Source organism: Loxodonta africana, chromosome 1 (genome assembly GCF_030014295.1).
Source record: "Loxodonta africana isolate mLoxAfr1 chromosome 1, mLoxAfr1.hap2, whole genome shotgun sequence".
Taxonomy (NCBI): Eukaryota; Metazoa; Chordata; class Mammalia; order Proboscidea; family Elephantidae; genus Loxodonta; species Loxodonta africana.
The window spans coordinates 229,088,196-229,103,049 of record NC_087342.1 but is presented as its reverse complement, the minus strand read 5'-3'; the positions used below and the strand labels follow the sequence as shown (position 1 = coordinate 229,103,049).

Here is a 14,854-nt window from a genome sequence, read left to right as displayed (position 1 = left end):
AAACAGCTTTTGGTCTTGTTAATTCTTTCAATTGTTTTTCTGTTTTCTGTTTCATTTATTTCAGCTCTAATTTTTATTACTTGTTTTCTTCTGGTGCCTCTGGGTTTCTTTTGTTGCTGTCTATTTATTCAAGTTGTAGGGATAGTTCTTTGATTTTGGCCCTTTCTTCTTTTTGGATGTGTGCATTTATTGATATAAATTGGCCTCTGAGCACCGCTTTTGCTGTGTCCCAAAGGTTCTGATAGGAAGTGTTTTCATTCTCATTGGATTCTATGAATTTCTTTATTCCATCCTTAATGTCTTCTATAATCCAGTCTTTTTGGAGCAGGGTATTGTTCAGTTTCCAAGTGTTTGATTTCTTTTCCCGTTATTAATTTCCACTTTTGTGGACTTATGGTCAGAGAAGATGCTTTGTAATATTTCTATGTTTTGGATTCTGCTAAGGCTTGCTTTATGACCTAATATGTGGTCTCTTCTAGAGAATATTCCATGTGCACTAGAAAAGAAAGTATAGTTGGTTGCTGTTGGGTGGAGTGTTCTGTATATGTCTACGAGGTCAAGTTGGTTGGTTGTGGCATTTAGATCTTCCATGTCTTTATTGAGCTTCTTTCTGGATGTCCTGTCCTTCACCGAAAGTTGTATGTTGAAGTCTCCTACTGTTATTGTGGAGCTGTCTATCTCATTTTTCAATGCTGATAGAGTTTGTTTTATGTATCTTGCAGCCCTGTCATTGGGTGCATAAATATTTAATATGGTTATATCTTCTTGGTGTATTGTCCCTTTAATCATTATATAGTGTCCTTCCTTATCCTTTCTGATGGATTTAACCTTAAAGTCTATTTTGTCAGAAATTAATATTGCTACTCCTGCTCTTTTTTGATTGTTGTTTGCTTGATATATTTCTTTCCATCCTTTGAGTTTTAGTTTGTTTATGTCTCTAAGTCTAAGGTGTGTCTCTTATAGGCAGCATATAGACAGATCTTGTTTTTTAATCCATTCTGCCACTCTCTGTCTCTTTATTGGTGCATTTAGTCCATTTACATTCAGGGTAATTATGGATAGGTATGAATTTAGTGCTATCATTTTGATGTCTTTTTTTGTGTGTTGACAGCTTCTTTTTCCCACCTGACTTTATGTGCTGAGTAGATTGTCTTTATATATTGTCCTTTCCTCATATTTGTTGTTGTTGACTTTGTTTCTGCTGAGTCTGTATTTTTCCCTTGTATTTTATTTTGATGAGTAGGATAGTTTGTCTCCTTTGTGGTTACCTTACTATTTACCCTTATTTTTCTAAATTTATTTCTCTGTATCACCGTATCTTCCTCTCCATATGGAAGGTGTATGATTACATTTCTTAGTCTCTCTTTATTATTTTAATATTGTCTTCTTTTATATAATAACATTGCCGTTACCCTGTGCTGGGCTTTATTTATTTATTTTTAATCTTGCCTCTTTTTTTTTTTTTGGATTTCCCTGTCTGGGTTGACTTCTGGTTGCTCTGCCCAGTGTTCTAGTCTTGGGTCGATACCTGACATTATTGATTTTCTAACCAAAGAACTCCCTTTAGTATTTCCTGTAGTTTTAGTTTGGTTTTTACGAATTCCGTCAACTTGTGTTTATTTTTAAATGTCTTAATTTTACCTTCATATTTAAGAGACAGTTTTGATGGATATATGATTCTTGGCAGGCAATTATTTTCCTTCAATTTTTTAAATATGTCATCCCATTGCCTTCTTGCCTGTATGGTTTCTTCGGAGTAGTCCAAGCTTATTCTTACTGGCTCTCCCTTGTAGGTGACTTTTCTTTTATCCCTTGCTGCTCTTAAAATTGTCTCCTTATTTTTGGTTTTGGCAAGCTTAATAATATGTCTTGGTGACTTTCTTTTAAGATCTACCTTATATGGAGTTCGATGAGCATCTTGGTTAGATATCTTCTCATCTTTCACAGTATCAGGGAAGTTTTTTGCCAACAAATCCTCAACAGTCTTCTCTATATTTTCTGTTATCCCTCCCTGTTCTGGTACTCCAGTCACTCGTAGGTTATTTCTCTTGATAGAGTCCCACATGATTCTTAAGGTTTCTTCATTTTGTTTTTTAATTCTTTTATCTGATTTTTCTTCACATATATTAGTGCCAAGTGATTTATCTTCGAGTTCAGAAATTCTAGCTTCTACTTGCTCAGTTCTGCTCCTCTGACTTTCTATTATCTAATTCTGTAATTTTATTGTTAATCTTCTGAGTTTCTGATTGCTGTCTATGGATTTTTCCAGCTTATTAAACTTTTCATTATGTTTCTGAATAATCTTTCTGAGTTCTTCAGTTGCTTTATCTATGTGTTCTTTGGCTTGTTCTGCATATTGCCTCATTTCATTCCTGATGTCTTGAAGGGTTCTGTATATTAAAGTTTTGTATTCTGCATCTGGTAATTCCAGGAATGTACTTTCATCTAAAAGATCCCTGGATTCTTTGTTTGAGAGCCTGTTGAGGTGATCATGGCCTGTTTCTTTATGTGACTTGATATTGACTGTTGTCTCTGAGCCATCTATAAGGTATTGTATTAGTTTATGCTTGCTTACTGTATCGTAGCTGCTTGCTTTGTTTTGTTTTGGTATACCCCTGTGGGTTGCTTGAGTGAGCTAGCTTGATTATTTTTGCCTTTGGAGCTCTGGTGTCCTGTCCCCAGCTGGCTAGAGCTGTTATCAGCTATATCAGTCTAGGAGTCCATTCAGTTTTCTTGTATGAATTCAGCTCAGGTTTCCAGGTAGCTGATACCAAGTGTGTGGTCAGGCTGTGTCCTACAGTCTTAGAGGGACAGGGGTGATTGGCGTATATACCTGTATCTGATTGCAGCAGGGAGGTCACGCTCTGAACAAGGCAGGGGGCTGAGAACCGACCCCCGAGTGTCTCTGAGGAAAACGCGTCTCTGTTCCCTAGAGCATGCTGGCGGGTGGGCTCTGGAGAGGGACCACGGGCACCCAACGATTTTGTTGTAAGGACTGGGAGGTACCAGTTATCCCTGGGCCCGTGTTGCAGGTGGGTGGGTGACCCAAGTGGAGCCACCAGTCCTTAAGTCCCTGTTGTGGGTAGGTGAGGACCTTGTTTAATAGGCAAAGCAATGTCAGACGTCAAACACCCGCCTCTCCACCGCAGCACTGAAATGGTTGGAGTTTGCCAACAAGGGCCTATTCTCCTGAAATAGGTCCACACAGGTCCACGCAGAAGGGAAAGGTGCTCAAGGTCCATGGACAGGAGCCTGGACAGGAGCCGCTTCTGTCCTGAGCTCCCCCAGTTGACAGAGCTAGCCAATTATCTTTTCCCCCGAGTTGGAAATTTTTTCCTTCCCCAAGGCCGGGAGGACAGCTACAGGTGCTCACCAGGGTCTATCTCAGGCCCAGGGATTCGGCTGCTGAAGCTGGGTTGCGGGTGGCGGGAGGGCGCGGTAAAATATAGGCAAGAACTTAGCTGTTGCCGAGAGCGCCCTTCTGTTCAGGTTCCGGAGGTGTGAGCGGGCTGTGTGGCTGCTGCTTCTCCCTGAGGAAACTGGGGCCGAACGCTAGGACCAGCCCACCGCCGCCACTCTGAGGGCTCCCCGCGATTCAGGGCCAGTAACTCCTCTCTGCTTCTGAACGGTCTCTTCCTTCCCCTGCCCCTCAGTTCGTTGTCTGAGCTTGCCTTTCGTGCTCACGGCTCCCAGCTTGTCACAAATACACTCATTTCACTTGTTTTTTCAGGTCTTTGTTGTAAAGAGGGCTCGAGGGAAGCGTCTATTCCACCATCTTGGCTCCGCCCCCAGGCTAGGATTTTAAGGCAAGGGCTCTAGGGTCCTTACGCAGCTGAGTACTTAAGCATCTTTGGCCTGTGTCTTCTAGAACTTTCTGACCAGATCCAGAGAGCCCTGCAGCTGGAGGAGGAGAGGAAGCGCGCCCAGGAGGAGGCGGAGCGCTTGGAGGCTGACCGTGTGGCTGCGCTGCGGGCCAAGGAGGAGCTGGAGAGACAGGCTGTGGATCAGATAAAGAGCCAGGAGCAGCTGGTAGGAATCACCGAGTTTCAATATGCTGAATTATGGAGAGGTTGTGCTGGGGATCGAAAAAGTGACATCTGCCTTCCAATAGTGTCTGTCAGGGGTGTAAAGTGATCTGCAGGAGGGTGTAGAGTGGCCGTGGTGGGGAGGGGGCCATCCCTGTCATCTTTGCATCCCCAGGCCGCCGTGCTGTGGCTGGTGGGTGGAGGCGGAAATAGTGGCTTGGTCAGAGCACAAATGGACACTGTTGGCCAGTGAGTGAGGGACATCTAGGGGACGTGGCGTGTCAACGTGGAGGCTGTTCACCTGAATGTGTGCCCCATGTGAATGTTCATGAATGGACGCTGCTGAAAGGGTTCCAGAAATTTCTGTCTCTTGCCTCGCCAGGCCGCGGAGCTGGCCGAGTACACGGCCAAGATTGCCCTGCTGGAGGAGGCACGGCGGCGCAAGGAAGACGAGGTGGAGGAATGGCAGCACCGGGTGAGCGGCCACATGGGGCTGGCCGGGGCACTTCCCTGTGGAGATGGGTGTGGCCAGCATAGGTCTGACCAGGCTGGGCACGGAGCACTGCAAGCTCCTGGGTTGTTTCACAACGCCCTGCCACCCTGCCGATACCAGTTGTATGATTTCAGCTGAAATCCCCTGAGGAATGGGCTTGCCCTGCGCGGGAGGGAGTGTATCTGGTGGATTAGCAGAGGACAAAGAGCCACTTTTTTCTTCCCACCCACTTGGTCTGGCCACCCCGAACCGTGCAGCCTGGTGCACACAGCCCCCGCTTTGGGAGCTAGTTTAAATCCGATTATGCCAGTGCACCCAGCAGTGGGCCACGGGGACTGAAACAAGACTTCCCGCCCCACCTACTTGCTGACGAGTGCAGCATGGCACAATGGAAGACCCACGGCCTTGGGGTTCACGAACTGGGGCTGGAGTCTAGGCCTGGCCATACACTAGCTGTGTGACCAGGGGCAAGTGGCCTCAGTTTCCTCCTTGTCAAAAGGGGGTGAGAGGAATAGCCAACTTGCCAGGTTGCTCCAAGAATTAGAGGCCACTGCGTGGCCCAGGACCCGTCCAGGGATTGAGAGCCTGTAGCTGTAATGCTGAGAACCAGGGTTAGTTCCACAGTGCTTGTCCCTCAGTCTGATTCTGCCTGCCCACTGGGAGGCACGTCCCAGAGAAGGTGGGGCTCACCATAGGCACTGGGAGCCAAGCTTTGGGAAGCTCCTCCCCCTCCATCCCACCCTCGCGTGGCCTTTCCTGCTCCCACATCTTGGGGTCTCCTTCTCCTGAGAACAGAGTCCCGTTTGTCCAGAGGGGCCTTTCCCTTCCTATTCGCCCCCACCCCAATTCGTGCCCCTCTCCCAACCCCAGTGACATACACAAGACTTCGGTTCTTAAAAAAACAAAAAAGTCTTTGGAGAAAGTCCTCATTGTACTGTATTAAGTGAATAAAGCTGGTTATAAAGCAGATACAAAATGACCTCCCCCCAGGGTGGGATGGGAGTGGGTCTGCCTGCCTGGTGAGGGTCAGCAATGGGGGTATGAGGGGTAAGAAAACACGTATTAAGGGTGTGGCAGGTCAGCAGGTACCTGCCCAAGGAAAGGTGGCCAGGCGACACGCCAGTTGTCAGAGTGGCCTTCTGTAGCGGCTGTGCTGCGGAGCATCTTTGTTCCTTTAGTCCCCTTTCCCCCAAGATGTTTATCCAGTGAGCACATTGAGGATCATGGACAGAACAAAGCTGTGGTGTTTAACGTGTGAAGGCTCTAGTATCACAGCTTCTCCCAAGCTATGGGATGATGGGTAACCGTCACAGCCCTGAGCCCCAGACACCGGCCAGCTGACCTGCAGAGGGCCCCTGCCAGGTGCTGGGTCAGCCCAGGGTGAGCAGATGGTGAGGAGGACAGAGTTCTGATGATCTCAGCAAGGGTCCAAGGCGAGGCCGGGCGAGACTCTGACTCTGGATCTGGCCCACAGGCCAAAGAGGCCCAGGATGACCTGGTGAAGACCAAGGAGGAGCTGCACCTGGTGATGACGGCGCCCCCACCGCCCCCGCCCCCCGTGTACGAGCCAGTGAATTACCACGTCCAGGACAACCTGCAGGAGGAGGGCCCTGAGTACACGGGCTACAGCGCCGAGCTCTCCAGTGAGGGTATCATGGGCGACCGCAACGAGGAGAAGCGGATCACCGAGGCCGAGAAGAACGAGCGCGTGCAGCGGCAGCTGCTGGTGAGAGCGGGGAGGGGGTGGAGGGGCGGGGCTATGGGGTGGAGGGGCGGGGCTATGGGGTGGAGGGGCGGGGCTATGGGGTGGAGGGGCGGGGCTGCGGGGACGGGACGGGGCGGGGCTGGTGTTAGGGCATGGGGTTTGGCTTTGGAGAGAAAGGGCAGGGACGGGGCAGGGCACCTGGTGGGTTTGCTTTGGTGAAAGCAAAGGCAGCGGAATGAACAACGAGGGTAACAGTGCCCAGGAGCAATCTCTAAGTTAAAACCCACTGCCATGGAGTCGATTCTGACCCATAGTGACCGTATAGGACAGAGTAGAACTGCCCCACAGGATTGCCAAGGAGCGGCTGGTGGATTTGAACTGCTGACCTTTTGGTTAGCAGCCAAGCTGTTACCCACCAGGCTACCAGGGCTCCATCTCTAAGTTGGACAGGGGCAATTTCAAGATAAATAGACATAGATAATGGCCACGCCTCAGCAGGAACTCCTTTCCCTCTCTTGTTCTGCTGCCTTTGTGGCGCATAGAGATATCATTCTGTGCCTCCGGGCACTCCTGCTAGACTTGGGCCTGGGGCAGGTTCCCCCATTGGGTCCCTGCCCGGAGCAGCAGAGACATCACAGCACCTTGGGGCCCCAGGGGGCTGGCTTTGCCCCTCACTTGAGTAGTCTCCCACTCAGCACCCACTTCTCTGTCATCGCTTTTCCCATGGGGAGGGGACAGGTGGCATCGCCTAGACAATCAGGTCACCTGTGACCTCTGGGAAAGACAGGTACCTGACTGAGTTTCCTTCAATGCTGCAGACTTTGACCAATGAGTTGTCCCAGGCCAGAGATGAGAATAAGAGGACCCACAACGACATCATCCACAATGAGAACATGCGGCAAGGCCGTGACAAGTACAAGACACTGCGGCAGATCCGGCAGGGCAACACCAAGCAGAGGATTGATGAGTTCGAGGCCATGTAGACGCTCCACAAGTGGGGCAGAACTGTGGGCAGGCAGGTTGGGTGTGATGGCTTCTGGGAGTCACTGTCAGACACCTGAAATAGGTATTTTTTTTAGTATTCTAAGTCTAGAAACCCCTCATCATATTCCAGTTTCTTTAAAAAGCGAGTAGTTATTTCAGTGGGAATACTCTGGGGCTGAGGACCAGTGGAAGTCTCCCTGGTTTGTTATCCCAATTGTATCATAGTGCCAAACAGGCCTGATTTTTATTACGGTGGGATCACTTCCTGTTTTGTGCTTGGAGCAAGACCAATCTGAATTAAGGAAAGATGCCTGTAAAGTTGGAATAGCGAACTTTGTACTGGGCATGTGTGATACAAGATTAAGTATAATTAAAGAGAACCACGCGGTGGCTTATATTCCGTGCCATACTTTGCTTTTTCTGTATTTTAAAATGAGCTTAATTGGTTGATTTGTTCTTGATTTCTATGAAGATTCCATCTTTGTATATTTGTTTTTTGAGGGGTGAAAATTATTTCGAAAATGGAATCTAAAACACACACAACACATACATTTCCTTCCTCCAGTGCAGTCAGTCAACCAAAATCTGCAGCGATCATTCAGAATAAACGATATAGGAGGACACTCCTGGATAAACTTTTTTGTTCTGTTTTGCTTAACAGTTAGAGGAACACATTGTTGGACTTCTTTACGCCTAATTAACGACCAGCTGTAGGGTATAGTATTTATATATAAGCGATAATATGGGTTTGTAACATTAGTTTAAAAAGGGAAAGTTTTGTTCTGTATATTTTGTTACCTTTTACAGAATAATAAAACAATTCCATGTGAAAAGCCATGGAACGTAGCACTTGCTCTGACGTGGCGGCTAGCCGTCAGGAAGCTGGTTTCCCTGTTATCCTCCCTTCTGTAAAAATGACTTTTTTTACTCATTGTGTACCTCATGCATGTAATTGAGTGTGCACTCCTTGGTTTTCTAACAAAGCTTCTTGTTTGAAAAATGCACGCTGTTTTGATAATTCAGACTCCAACCCTGAAGGGACCCTGTAAACCTGTGTATCAACCCAGTGTTCCCACAGACCTTCATTCTGATCTCTTTCTATTTGCTTCCCCATCATGGAAAAGCCACCTAAACGTCAGCTGCCGTTCCTGTTGGTTCTTCTGGCTCGTTCGTGGCTTCCTTTCTACGTGCTGCTTTGTCCTTTCAGCTAATTTGTCGTGTGCAGCTGCGTCCACACCACAGCCACGTGAAATAAAAGATCGCAAGGCCTTGTGCAGAGTTCATGTCTGCTTACATGTGCTGGGGTGGGACAGTGTCTTGGGAACTCCATGGGGTTCTCTGCAAGGGGTCACTGCACAGTCCTCAAGTGGACCCCTGAAAGCAGGGGTCTTCCCTCATGCCTGATGGGGTGATTTTCGTAGCTATACAACCTCCATAAATCTTTTCCAAGTAGTGTAGGAGAGTGGCTGAAACATCTGCATTGATCTGGTAACCAAAGGTGGTGGTTCAGACCCACTCAGCCGGCATAGTGGAAGAAAGGCCTGGTCATCTGCTTTCAGATTACAGCCGAGAAAACTGTGAAGCAGTTCTGCTGTGTAACACATGGTGCCGCCAGGAGCTGGAATCAACTCACCAGCAGGAGGGATTGAATACTCACTGCATTATTTTTTTCTCTTTGGAGTGAGCGTAGCAGGACCACCAGCTAATTAATATTCAACGTCATTTCATAAGCTCTGGGAGACACAGGTAGCCAATGAACGTTTATTGAAATCTGGCCATTGCCATTTCTCTCAAAGAACAGATCACCAACCTGAGACGTACTAATATAACAGCAATAATTGCTCTTTTTAATTTAAATATACAGACTGAGTCATCTCAAAATGTCATCTCAGTATGGCACGTGGCTGTCGAAACTTTTTCACCGTCCAGCCATCTGTGAAAGCTTTGCAGCTGTGCCTTCACTGCCCTGTTCCTACAAAAACCTTCCCCGGTGTGCAATCCTTAAACACCCATCAAACACGGGGACAGACTTGCAGCTTCCGCTTCAGTGTAGGACGAGTGTCATGTCCGTCCACAAATTGGGGTTGGAAAGCACCTTCTGCCATTGGAGCTTCGATGGCGAGCACGAGTCGGTGCCGCTAGCTGGCTCTTCCTCTGTAATGTGAATAACAAATTAGTAACTAGTAAATACCATCCCTTTCTTTGGCTTTTTAAAAATGAGGGCCAGCTAGAAAGCGAAGTGTTTTTTCATCTCAACTTAAGACACCCTATTAAAATGCCAACCACTGGAGAGTGACAGACCCCCTCGACAAAACTAGTGTTCAGAGAGAACTAACTGTTCAGGCGGTCCTGCTCAAGTGCTGGAAGTCCTTAGGGCCTGAAGCGCCATCTTCTTTACTGTGGTTTGAAGTGAGGAGGGGTTTTGACTTGGGCTGGTTGTTCACGAAAAGCAGTTGACAGCTTAATAAATTACCTGGGTTCCAGGCAGGTGGGGAGTAATCCAAGACTGGGGGCCATATTTGTTCATGGAAAGGAGGTCCTTAGGAGAAGGGGGTCTGTTTTGGGGAAATTGTGATTTAATAATGAGTCTTGTTCATCCTCATTGGCTCCCGGTTGGAGGTGTCTATGGTGGTCACAGTGTTGGGCACCCTACCCATCTCGAGCAGGTGGGGGTTGGGCAGTCAGGCCCTCCTCAATGAAGGACTGCCCCAAACAAAATGCCGGCAGCACCCCTGAACGGCACCACCATTTTGTCCCACTCCTGATGAAATGCTTTCTGAATTGCCATTTGTTTGGGTTAAGAAGATATTTTTCTTTAAGACGATAATCCTTTTCTGATGTCAGAAACAAAAGCGGATACTGTACCTAGTCCGTTTGGAGGTCTGTAATTTTTGTTTCTTTAGCAGACCTAAATCCGATTTAAATTGTTGGAATATTTTGCTTTATTATCTCTCAGTAGTGAGTAAGAATTAGTAATTTCCACTTAGGGTGGGCCAGGCTGTCTCAAAGCTAGCTAAATGCTCTGCCATTGTGGAAGCATTTTGTTCTTTTAACATCTTTCATGTAAGATCATCATTAGGATAAATAAGTATTTCCCATGGACTTACTTGAACCAAGCCTGGCTCCACCCAACAAGCGGTCATTCATACCGAAGATGGCTTGGTCCCAAACGGTTAATTCCAAGCTGGACTGCCTCAGCTGAGAGGTGGTCACACCACTGAAGACAAAGGAATGCTTCCACTGGGGACAGGCTTGCTTCTTCAGGACTGGCGACTTCAGTCTTAATTTTTGTTGGTTTGGCAGAGTGAGGCAACTAGACAAAGAAATACATGCAAACCCATAACAATCTTCCACAGCCTCCTTCCCTAGTGGTACGCCTGCACCCCTGCAGACTATAGGTGCTAAGGAGGCAGCTAAATCCACTCCAAAATGAAAAACTGAAACAGTGGATTAGAATGGAATCCCTAAGACTACCTGAACCTCTAGCTAGGGTGTTCAGATTTCTCTCAGAGCTGAGTTCCTCACCTGGCACTAGGGATAAATTGGAATTCTGAGGTAACGTGGCCCTTGTTTTAATCTCTTCTCTGGGGTGTACATGCCAGCCTCCCACCATGCGATGGTACAGCTTATGAGAACTGCTACAGCGACCAGACCAGAATTTGGTGTACAGTTATTATCTCACTCCCTGTGACTCTGCTTTCCTCAGGAACATGAATGTGGAAGGTTAAGTAACCTGTCCAAGGCCACGCAGATAAGGGTGCTGAGGACAAGGACTCAGTTCTATCTTGACACCGTAAGCCATGTTCCTCCATTTTGGCACCGACTCGGGGAAGGAGAGTCAAATTCAATATACTGATTACCCGTGTTTTCTTCACCTTTGGAGAGACCAGCACACCTGTCCTGGGCCAGAATGATTGAGGGTCACCCATGTTACTCTGATCCAAGAGCAGATGTTAAGCTAAAGAAAAGTCACTGAACACACCACATTTTTCATGCTTGATTAAAAACTGATGGACTGATGGAAGAAGGCCTGGTGAGATTTGTTTCAGGTCAAAATGTAGCCTTCCAAATGTAGCCTCAGCATGTCCACATCCCTTGAATTCTTGGAAATCAGGGTCTTTAACATGGGTTATGTTGGGTTTTCATAGGCAAGCTAAAATAAGACGAGTTTAAAATGGCCATCTTATACTTTCTAGTGTTCCCTACAGGTTCCAGGTCCACACCATCTATCAGTAAATAATCATTCCTAGGAGGTGCAAACAGTTAACATACTTAACTGCTAACTGAAAGGTTGGAGGCTTGAACCTACCTGGGGGTACCTTGGAAGAAAGGCCTGGCTATCTGATTCCAAAAGATCAGCCATTGGAAACCCTTTGGAGCACAGTTCTGCTATGGTACCCCTAGGGTTGCCTTGAGTTGGAGTTGATGGTAACTGGTAAATAATTCTTTGATTAACTCTAATACCTACCCTTTAACGAATGAGTTTAAGGTACCATCGGACCTCACAGGTAAGTTCTTGGCTCCCAGCACTACCAGACAGAGTTGACCATTAAGTGGTGGCTGGTCGTCTGTTCCTGGAAGGAAACCCCATGTTTAGTGTAAAACCCATTTCTACTGATACATGAGTATGCAGTACCACCACCCCAAACTGATAGCTGAGTGAGAGAAGTTGTTACAGCCTTCAGTTCCCAAGAGAGCAGGCAGGAAGAGGCACAAGTCCTGTCCCAGCACACACCGTGTCCCACTAAGTGCCTAGCGTGGTGGCAGGTGGAAGGATTGCTACAATCCTAGGAAAACAGCAGCAAACAAAGGAACCGAAGGAGAGGACAGATGTAGAATTTTTAATCTTGTTGTAGTCAATGGTTTGGGGAAGGTGGGAGCCCCACAAACTGTTCTGGGGAGGAGGTGGCCACAGGGTGCTTGAGGCTGTTCTGTCGGTGACTCCTAGGGCTTGGGTAGCAGAATCTCCTTTTACAGTCAAAAAAAAAAAAAAAAAAAAACCATTGCCATCGAGTCAATTCTGACTCACAGCAACCCTGTAAGATGGAGTAGAACTGCCTCCGCAGAGTTTCCAAGGAGCACCTAGTGGGTATTAACTGCCACCCTTTTGGTTAGCAGCTGTAGCTCTTAACCGCTACGCCACCAGGGTTTCCACTAAAGTCCACAATGGAGTTGTGCCTTCTCACCCTCATATTTTCCATATGCCCCCACATAATTTAAGTTAGTTGAGTCTCCTGTTGGAGTCCCTGGGTGGTGCAAACAGTTAACGTGCTTGGATGCTAACCAAAAGGTTGATAGTTCAAATCCACCCAGAGGCACCTCAGAAAAAAAACGCCTGGCAAGCTACTTCTGAAAAATCAGCCACTGAAAACCCTATGGAGCACAGTTCTACTTGACACACATGGGGCTGCCGTGACTTGGAGTCGATTTGATGCAACCAGCTGGTTTTACTGGTTAAGTCTTCTGTAAGGTCCCCTTCTCTCACTGGGTAGCAGGCCTCCAGGGACCCCGCACAGGGATTCATTCGCTTTGAGGCTTGCTGGTCCCAGAACCTTGAAACACACACCTGATCTTAGATGGCCCAGTGCCAAGCTGCACCGCAAGGGCACGTGTCCTAAGACCTGCGGAGAGTGGGCGCGACGGCCTCACCACGTTTATGGAAATCTGGTTCCAAGTTAGGCGGTTCCAAAGAACCCATTTCCCAGTGGAACTACTCATTTGCTGTTAAGAGTCCGAATGACTAGTGTGGAGGGTCTATGGACAGTTATACCCAAAACATTCTTGCCCCCCTCAAGCTGGCCTGCTGCCCCAGGCTTTTGTAACAGTGATAGGGACGAATGCTCGAGAGGATACACCTACCTTCTTGAGCCTCCGGGAGCTTCCTGGGCCCTGAAGGGAGGACGAGTTTGGCCCGAAGTGCAAGTTCTCCATTATTGTGAGGGACACTGTCTTCACATGTCTCTGCCTGGGGGAAGAGGCGGGGCTCAGAAGGAAGACCCTAGTGCCCGGAGCCTCAAGTTGTTCTGCCTTAGCTCTCTCCACAAATGCCCCCCTCCCGAAGCCACTGTAGGCGGGAAAGCCATTGGGTGGAGGCAACAGGGACACAGAGAACTTGTCTTTGTTTCAATTTGTTACAAATCTTGGCCTCCAACTTGGGGAGAAACAGCCACCCCAACAGCCCACATCAGCCAATGTGCCCCACCAGAAGAAGAGGGGCCCACCAGAGGAAGAGGGGCCCACCAGAAGAAGAGGGCTCACTACAGGAAGAGGGGCCCACCAGAGGAAGAGGGGCCCCACCAGAGGAAGAACGGTGTCATGAATTGAATTGTGTCTCCCCAAAATATGTGTTAACTTGGTTAGGCCATGATTCCCAGTATTGTGTGGTTGTCCTCCATTTTGTGATTGTAATTTTATGTTAACAGGAGTAGTGTGGGATTGTAACACCCTTACTGAGGTCACCTCCCTGATCCAATGAAAAGGGAGTTTCCCTGGAGTGCAGTCTGCACTGCCTTTCATCTTACAAGAGATAAAAGGAAAGGGAAGCAAGCCAAGAGTGGGGACCTCATACCACCAAGAAAGCAGTGCCAGGAGAAGAGGGTGTCCTTTGAACCCAGGGTTCCTGTGTGGAGAAGCTCCTAGTCCAGGGGAAGATTGATGACAAAGACCTTCCTCCAGAGCTGACAGAGGAAAAAAGCCTTCCCCCGGAGCTGATGCCCTGAATTTGGACTTCTAGCCTACTTTACCGAGAGGAAATAAATTTCTCTTTGTTTAAGCCATCCACTTGTGGTATTTCTCTTATAGCAGCACTAGATGACTAAGATGGGCCCACCAGAGGAAGAGGGCCCACCAGGGGAAGAGGGGCTACCAGAGAGGAAGGGGCCCCAGGGAGCAGAGGGCCTTCAAGGGCACTGGCACATCCCCACAGGGTGGTCCTAAGAAACTCTGCACACAACCTGGGTTTGAAAAAATTAGTAAAATCAGCGTCCCAGTCACTTCCACCTAGGCCAATGAAGACGGGGTTACTCTTCTGTGCCAGGGACACCCTGGCCTGGAGGACCACAGGCTGTCCAGAGCCATGAGTTAGCTCCCGTCTGAGGGAGTCTGGCCTCCTCCCTGTGCCCCCACCCCCACCTCCCTGATCATCAGTGATTTCGTCAGAAGCATGTGAAGGAAAGGCTCAGAGAAGACCCTGAAATTGAATCAATCTTCTACCCACTGTGGGGCGGGGGGGTGGGGGGGTGGGGCAGGGAGGGCTTAGGTTCATTCAGTTCCCACTGTGATGGTGAGTCCACCCCCAGCAAGAAGCAGCCCCCAGATGACAGCTCTGGGTCTATGTGGTGGGTGGCAGCTCCTCCTGTCCAGCTCTGGGGCAGGAGTGGTGAGGAGGGCTGTTGGCATGGAAGAAGCTGGCCCTTGGGTGTGAACTGCAAGACGCCTCCACCCTTGGCTCCAGAAACCATGTGCCAGCCCCTGGCCAGGGGCTCATGTCCGTCAGCTGGCATTGGGGGACACCCTTCGACTTGGTGCTGTCTCTCCTTCCACAAACGTTTGTGGCTGCTCGTTTTCACCTGGCCCTTGCCAAATGCTGGTGACAGAGGTGACTCCATTCCAGTCCCTGGACTCCAGCCTACAGTGGAGTGTGTCGGG

The 14,854-nt window shown here is 48.3% G+C and overlaps 2 protein-coding genes across 10 annotated transcripts in view; one reads left to right on the top strand and one right to left on the bottom strand.

Moving 5' to 3' along the window:
* The window catches only part of EZR (ezrin), a 63,928-nt gene extending 56,326 nt beyond the window's left edge, over window positions 1–7,602 (top strand). For both annotated transcript variants that reach the window (XM_010598841.3, XM_010598842.2), the window contains 4 exons: window positions 3,869–4,029; window positions 4,408–4,500; window positions 5,993–6,244; window positions 7,042–7,602. In XM_010598841.3, the coding sequence (XP_010597143.1) occupies window positions 3,869–4,029; window positions 4,408–4,500; window positions 5,993–6,244; window positions 7,042–7,206 (671 nt within the window). In that variant the 3' untranslated portion in view covers window positions 7,207–7,602. The remainder of the gene's footprint in view (window positions 1–3,868; window positions 4,030–4,407; window positions 4,501–5,992; window positions 6,245–7,041) is intronic.
* Window positions 7,603–7,719: 117 nt separating this feature from the next.
* SYTL3 (synaptotagmin like 3) overlaps window positions 7,720–14,854 on the bottom strand; it is a 113,057-nt gene continuing 105,922 nt past the window's right edge. For 6 of the 8 annotated variants that reach the window (XM_064292832.1, XM_064292845.1, XM_064292826.1 and 3 more), the window contains 4 exons: window positions 13,067–13,172; window positions 11,676–11,781; window positions 10,315–10,520; window positions 7,720–9,361 (listed from right to left, as the gene is read on the bottom strand). In XM_064292832.1, coding sequence (XP_064148902.1) covers window positions 9,252–9,361; window positions 10,315–10,520; window positions 11,676–11,781; window positions 13,067–13,172 — 528 coding nt within the window. In that variant the 3' untranslated portion in view covers window positions 7,720–9,251. Of the gene's footprint in view, window positions 9,362–10,314; window positions 10,521–11,670; window positions 12,176–13,066; window positions 13,173–14,854 lie in introns of those variants that run through there. The other 2 variants (XM_064292836.1, XM_064292838.1) reach the window with 2 other exon arrangements.